Genomic DNA, 7,952 nt, shown 5'->3' with positions numbered 1-7,952 from the left:
ATAATATAATATAATATAATTCTTTTTTGTAGTTAGTTTATTTTTAATAATATAATTTTTCTGTATTTATATGCTTCTCTAATGTTAATAACAATAACAAGAAAATATGACCCTTTAAGACTTGCACATTAGTTTTCTAACTGCTTGATTTCTATATAAAACAAAACGAATAAAAAAGACCTGTAACACTATCTTTCTCTATTATTTTTATATTCTATTTTATCTGTTTTCTTTTTATCTATTATATAATTAACACGAAAAAAACCTTGCTATGTGTAGTACATTAAGCTAACTGAGACTTGTTATAGCACTTGCATTTCATTGCTCTTTGTTGGTTTTGATTGCTTCTATTGTCCTCATTTTGGATAAAAGCATCTGCTAAATGACTAAATGTAATATCTCTCGTCTGTCTTCTTCGTCCACAGAGTATGTCACCATGAACCTGACGCTGAGCGCCGAGCCCGGATCATTCCTGACCAACAGCTCTCCAGGGATGCGGGCCAATCCCGTCACACCGTTCGTACCATGTGACGTAAAGACCGTCAACGATTCGCTCCTCATGCAGGGCTCCAATCTGACCGTCAATGCCACTCTGGAGTCTCCAGAATCACTCGGTGGACACAACATCTGGCAGATCGTGATGATTGTGTTCCTGTGCGGCTCGCTGTCCTTAGTCACCATCACCGGGAACATCCTGGTCCTGGTGTCCTTTAAAGTCAACAAGCAGCTGAAGACGGTGAATAACTATTATTTGCTCAGCCTGGCGTTCGCAGACCTCATCATCGGCGTGCTTTCGATGAACCTGTACACTACGTATATAATCATGGACCACTGGGCGCTCGGGAACTGGGCCTGCGATCTGTGGCTGGCTGTTGATTACGTAGCCAGCAATGCTTCAGTGATGAACCTGCTGGTCATCAGCTTCGACAGGTACTTCTCCGTCACTCGTCCGCTGACGTACAGAGCCAAACGCACCACGAAGAGAGCCATGACCATGATCGGACTCGCCTGGTCCATTTCCTTCATCCTCTGGGCACCAGCTATCCTCTTCTGGCAGTATTTCGTCGGGAAGCGGACGGTCCCTCCGGGAGAATGCTACATCCAGTTCCTCTCGGAGCCGATCACCACTTTCTGCACAGCCATCGCTGCTTTCTATCTGCCTGTCACCATCATGAGCGTCCTCTACTGGCGGATCTACAAGGAGACGGAGAACCGCTCCAAAGAGCTTGCTGGACTCAAGGGTTCGGGGAACCAAGGGAGTCCGGAGGAATCCCTGCAAAAATGGTATGAGCTATCTACTCATGATAACAATATTACACATACAGAAAATAATCAGTCTATCTGGAGTGACATGAAGAAACTGAGACTGAAGAACTGTGTCTCCGAGATGCTTCAAGAGTCCTCCTGCAAAGCTACAGTACTGTTAAAAGTTTTATGCACTTGTGTAAAAATGCTGTAAAATGAGGATGCTGGCAAAAATAATGTCATTTGCTTTGTTAATTAACTTCTGTTAACTAAATGAAATCAACATTTGGTGTGAGCGTCCTTTTGTCCTCGGTGCACTTGAGCAGAGTTTCTCAGGAGCTTTGCAGGAGCTTCTTGAAGCATGAGGAAATCTTCTCTTAGTTTTTATAGTGAAAGTTCTCAGTTTTCTTCTATACAACACTGAACCACAATTTCTTTAATAAAATATACACACTATTGATTCACTGATAAATGTTTTACAGTGTGGGGAATCCGGGAAGCTCACGCAGTCACCGCAGTAATGAGCTCCACCAGAGAAACTCAGGGAGGTGTTTTTGGTTCTGGCCGTTGAGTCGGAAAGCTCGGAAGAGTCACGGCAGCGAGGCGGACCGCAGTAGCAGCGATAGCTGGAATAATAACGAAACTGCCGTGTCCATCGACCAGTCGGATGATGAGGAGGAGGAAGATGGAGAAGCCGTGTACTCGATCTCCGAGAACCTAGACGCAAGACCTTGCAGAAAGGGATTGGAGCCCAAAGCATCCAAAGATCAACCCAACGCCAACAACGGCAAACGCTTCGCCTGCAAGGCCAAGACGCAGGTCAACAAGCGCAAGAAGGTCTCTCTGGTGAAAGAGAAGAAAGCGGCGCAGACTCTGAGCGCCATCCTCCTGGCCTTCATCATCACGTGGACGCCGTACAACATCATGGTCCTGGTGAACACCTTCTGTGACGAGTGCATCCCCGAGACGCTGTGGGCTCTGGGATACTGGCTGTGTTACGTCAACAGCACTGTTAACCCCATGTGTTACGCGCTCTGCAACAAGACCTTTCGCACCACCTTCAGATCCATCCTGCTGTGTCAGTGGAGTCAGAAGAACAAACCCAACAAGCCTCCGCTCCAGCAGAGACAGCCCAAACACAGTCCCACCGAGAGCTAGAGCAACTCTGTTTCATGTTTAGATTAGCGCTGGGCAACGATTAATCACGATTATTTGCTTCCAAAATAAATGTTTTTTTGTACATGATATGTGTGTATATTTATACACATACACACATGAATGAGGCCATAATTTAGATATGTATATTAATTAGTAACATGAAACACACTCAGAATACAAAATATTAAAGAACAATATTCAGTATATTAATTTCGAAAAAACATTTTTTTACACAGTTGTGGCCTCCGAAGGAACAATAACAGAGGGTTAAATCAATCACTTTGTCCAACCGTACATTATTTTCTCACAGGTTGGCTCATAATGTACATACAATACATTTTATTTGGACTTTAATTCAATGCTAAAGGACGATTTCACCCAAAAATGTTCATTCTGTCATCATTTACACACATTTGCCCTCAAAGTCTTCTGCTGAACACAAAAGAAGATATTCTGAAGAATGTTAGGAACCAAAACATACAGTAGCTGCTAGCCACTGACCTCCAGAGTATGAAGAAAATACTACAGATGTCAACATGTTTGAGTGAACTATCCCGATTCACATTCACTGATCTGATTTCTGTGTTTCCTTGGGTTGTATGTGGATGTTTTGTGATGCTCAAAGCTCAAAGTTCTCTGTGATTTTGTATTATGTGACAAACAGCACTGAAGTCTTTTTGCAAGTATATGTCCGCTTATTCAGCTAACCCTAACCAAAAGGTCTTTTAATACTGTCATGAGAGTTAGTTGACATGCATTTGCAAAGTTACTTTAATGTCCCAAGCATCCTATGGTAATAAAGTGTGACTGTTTTTAATGTGAGAATGCAGCAAAAAACTCCAGATTCAGTCAAATGAGGAAACTTTTTTTATTTCAAATAAATAATTTGCTAGATACTTGTGTAAAATATTGAGATTAACAGTAAGATTCCTCTGTACTTTCAAACCCCTGAGAGCAGAAACGAGCCAGTAAAGCAGCAAGAGCGTGAAGCAGTGCCAGCGGAGGCTGAGGCCGTGGGAAGACGGAGCCAAAAAAACCTGCTGCCCACGTCTCCTTAAATGCCATCGCATCACTGATTTTTGGCTTATTTTTTTTCCTGATCTGTGCAAATCAGTGTAACAACAAGTGCAAAACCCTCCTGCATTCTGAGAAGAATAAACTGCGAGAACTCATTTATACCAATGCATTAATATAGGTTTATGCAATAGATTATGGCTTGCAACAGCAAGGTCATGGGTTCGATTCCCAGGGATGCATGAACTGATCTAGTGTTAACCTTAAATGCAATGCAAGTCAATGTATATCTTAAAAAATCTACCAATGCATAAATACAGGAGGTTTATGCAATAGATTATGGCTTGCAACAGCAAGGTCATGGGTTCGATTCCCAGGAATATATGAACTGATCTAATGTAAACCTTAAATGCAATGCAAGTCAATGTATATCTTAAAAAATCTACCAATGCATAAATACAGGAGGTTTATACAATAGATTAGGGCTTGCAACAGTAATGTCATGGGTTCGATTCCCAGGGATGCATGAACTGATCTAGTGTAAACCTTAAATGCAAGTCAATGTATATCTTAAAAAATCTACCAATGCATAAATACAGGAGGTTTATGCAATAGATTATGGCTTGCAACAGCAAGGTCATGGGTTCGATTACCAGGAATGCATGAACTGATCTAATGTAAACCTTAAATGCAAGTCAATGTATATCTTAAAAAATCTACCAATGCATAAATACAGGAGGTTTATGCAATAGATTATGGCTTGCAACAGCAAGGTCATGGGTTCGATTCCCAGGAATATATGAACTGATCTAATGTAAACCTTAAATGCAATGCAAGTCAATGTATATCTTAAAAAATCTACCAATGCATAAATACAGGAGGTTTATGCAATAGATTATGGCTTGCAACAGCAAGGTCATGGGTTCGATTACCAGGAATGCATGAACTGATCTAGTGTAAACCTTAAATGCAATGCAAGTCAATGTATATCTTAAAAGAATCTACCAATGCATAAATATAGGAGGTTTATACAATAGATTAGGGCTTGCAACAGTGATGTCATGGGTTCGATTCCCAGGGATGCATGAACTGATCTAGTGTAAACCTTAAATGCAATGCAAGTCAATGTATATCTTAAAAGAATCTACCAATTCATAAATATAGGAGGTTTATGCAATAGATTATGGCTTGCAACAGCAAGGTCATGGGTTCGATTCCCAGGGATGCATGAACTGATCTAGTGTAAACCTTAAATGCAATGCAAGTCAATGTATATCTTAAAAGAATCTACCAATTCATAAATATAGGAGGTTTATGCAATAGATTATGGCTTGCAACAGCAAGGTCATGGGTTCGATTCCCAGGGATGCATGAACTGATCTAGTGTAAACCTTAAATGCAATGCAAGTCAATGTATATCTTAAAAGAATCTACCAATTCATAAATATAGGAGGTTTATGCAATAGATTATGGCTTGCAACAGCAAGGTCATGGGTTCGATTCCCAGGGAATGCATGCACTGATCTAGTGTAAACCTTAAATGCAATGCAAGTCACTTAGGATAAAAGCATCTGCTAAATGTGTGCATGTAAATGGCTCAAACAGTAGATCATGGTTTGCAACAGCTAGGTCATAGGTTCGATTCCCAGGCAAGCATGAGTTGATAAAATGTAGACCTTGAATGCAATGGATAAAATCATCTGCCAGTTGCATAAATGTGTGTAAACCAATATGACACAAAACACAAAGCTGTGAGTGTTAAATGTCCTTGTGTCTTGTAGTGTGCACTTTTCCAGTTGAACTGTAAGGTCATGACCTCTCTGAGCAAATGCTGCTGTTGCTCCGACAGATGTTTGAGTAGTTCTGCAGGACTTGATCCTCTTCTTTATGTTTTTACAGCAGAACATTTAGTGCAAAAACAACTTCAAGCTGGTCCAGGAGTGTCTGCAGCAAAGAAAAAAAAACTATGGACAATGTGGGAGGAAAATGATCAATAATGAATTCCTCTTTTATTTGTGATATGTAATATTTGATTATTGTGTTTTATGCGTATCTGGTTGGGAGTTTAGTGCCTGTTTCAGTCAGATTACGTAGTTCAGATTGTTTTTGAATGTGAAACCAAGATGCAGTTTGATTACAAATAAATATGGTGATTTTTATATGATAAGAAAACAATACGCCCTCAAAAACATGTAAATGACTCTGAAAATAAACTGAGATCTCTGATTATGATGGAGGATTCCAGATGTCCTCTTGTTAAACAACTGACTGATAATATCTGTCTGTCCTGTGAACAGTTACTGTTTTTTCAGTATGTTTGGAGTAAAATGGATCAGAGATCATGTCATATACAGTACGTGTTGTGTAGAATTACTCCCAGATTGCTCTGAGATAAAGTAGAGATAAAGTGATGTTGTTTCTGTGATTCAGATCTGACTCGAGAAGTTAAAATCTCACTGAGGTTTTTACAAGGTTTCAGATCAAATATAGAGTCACACTTCCCTCTAGTGGTCATAATAAACATTCTCTAGAGTCAGAGAGAGAGACTGTTATTTACATTTATACACACACACTTTCTGAAAAACTTTGGTGTTCACTGTTTCTTTATTCAGGACATTATACATTTTTATATTTATAACTATAGCACTGGGAGTGATAAATTATAAACTACTGTATAAATTTCTATGAGTTTTGTCTATATTGAGATGTTTGATCAATAAAACCAAATGTGATTTTGTGGTTATATATCTTATATGAGGTACTAAATATTTAATGCATTTATCCAGTGCTATTATTATTATTATTATTATTTTATTTTACAGACTGATATTCTTGTAAAAGTATTCACACACACACAAAAATACAATAAAATAGATTTAAAAAAAATAGATAAAAAATTGATAATAATAATAATAAAGACATTAGACATTGGAGTTTTGCATGGCATAAAATGATTCTAGAAAATGTTGTTTAAATGTAAAAAAAAAAAAAAAAAACATTATACATGCTGACATTTATTTATTTTTTGTATACAAAAGTGAATTATTTTATATATATAAAAACAAACGCCTTAATAGTCTTTCAATTCGTATTTATTTTATAATTTAAGTTTTTTTTAATGTTATACCACACATTTATTGGGGTTATTTAAACAAGCTTAGATCATATTTGACTTTTCTCTGTGTAAAAATGCATTACAGTTTTGCTTTTCATCTGCTTACACACAGAGTCTTTCCTCATCACACAGTTTGTGAAAGCTGTCTCTCAAACAGCAGAAACACACACCAGATCTACAAAACCACACACTAATCATCAGACTTTGACCAAGTTTTCAGTTTCATAAAACACTTTTTGCAAAACGCAACACAATTCCCTATGAACACACACACATCTAACAGGAATTAATATAATGGTTAAGATGTTTGCAAATGTTTGCCTTTGAGATGTGTTTGTGATATTTTGAACAGTGCTTCATTTCACAAGAGATTTTAGTTTTTTTGCATGTTGTGTGCAATTCTTGGATTTGTGTGTAAAGCTGAAAAAAAGAGGCAACGTTTTTTAAATTTGTATAAGCAGCTGAAAAAAATGATCAGTGTTGTGTTGTGCGTGTAATGACTGTAAGCGGCCGCTGGGTGTCGCTGTCGCCAAAGGAATCGTGCACAGGTGTGGAGTTCAAACCTTCCGGCGGGAAACAAACACACACACACACACACACACACACACACGGTTATGACAGAGGGTTAAATATGCAGCAGTGGTTCATGAGTGAGTATAACGTGACACAAACACATGATCATCTGCTGCTCTTGCGCGGTTTTGATTTTGACAGAAGTGTAGCGTAATCTAGGTGACTCATTTAGTTCATGTATTCTGACTACTTTTTACATGACTTTGCCATTGTCAATAATATATAATCGTAATCCATAAAAAGTTACTTTAATCTGATTATGAGCATTACAATTACAAGTAATTGATTTTTGTAATCCGATTATTGCAGCTACGCTGCAAAAAATATTATATATATGTATTATTTAATATTTATAAAAACAATTATTGGTATGTATAGCTATATTAAGAGTTAATTTTCAAAAACATAGAAAATCATCTTTAAAGTTGTTCAAATGAAGTTCTTAGCAATGCATATTACTAGTTTTGATATAGCCTATTTATTTAATGATTTTTGACATAAAAGAGAAATGTATAATTGTGACACATACAATGTATTGTTGTCCGTTTCTACAGATAAACTTATGCTACTGATGACTGCGTCTGTGCTGCAGGGACACAGACAGCAAAAATATAAATATTTTTTTTACAAAGCTAGTGTATTGCTTAGTCATAGTAGTTATGTATTTTTCCACGTGTAGAGCTCTGTGTGTCAGTGTGTGGTGCTGCAGATGCTGGAGGTGTTGAGTCTGATGACTCTGGGCAGCAGTGCTGCATGTGTGTCCCCCGACAGCGAGCTGCTCTCCTTCATCACAGCCTCCTCCTCCTCCTCCTCCGAGAGGGAGTCGAGTGGCCGCTTGCGCAGACGC

The 7,952-nt window shown here is 38.3% G+C and overlaps 1 protein-coding gene across 1 annotated transcript in view; it reads left to right on the top strand.

The window, feature by feature from the left end:
* Positions 1-2,403, top strand: part of LOC132122554 (muscarinic acetylcholine receptor M3-like) — a 53,719-nt gene extending 51,316 nt beyond the window's left edge. The window contains exons 2-3 of the mRNA XM_059532933.1: positions 426-1,284; positions 1,728-2,403. Coding sequence (XP_059388916.1) covers positions 437-1,284; positions 1,728-2,403 — 1,524 coding nt within the window. The 5' untranslated portion in view covers positions 426-436. The remainder of the gene's footprint in view (positions 1-425; positions 1,285-1,727) is intronic.
* The last annotated feature ends 5,549 nt before the right edge of the window (positions 2,404-7,952 follow it).

This window comes from Carassius carassius, chromosome 40, assembly GCF_963082965.1.
Source record: "Carassius carassius chromosome 40, fCarCar2.1, whole genome shotgun sequence".
NCBI classification, from domain to species: Eukaryota; Metazoa; Chordata; class Actinopteri; order Cypriniformes; family Cyprinidae; genus Carassius; species Carassius carassius.
The sequence above is the reverse complement of the archived record's forward strand: the minus strand, read 5'-3'. Positions and strand labels throughout refer to the sequence as shown.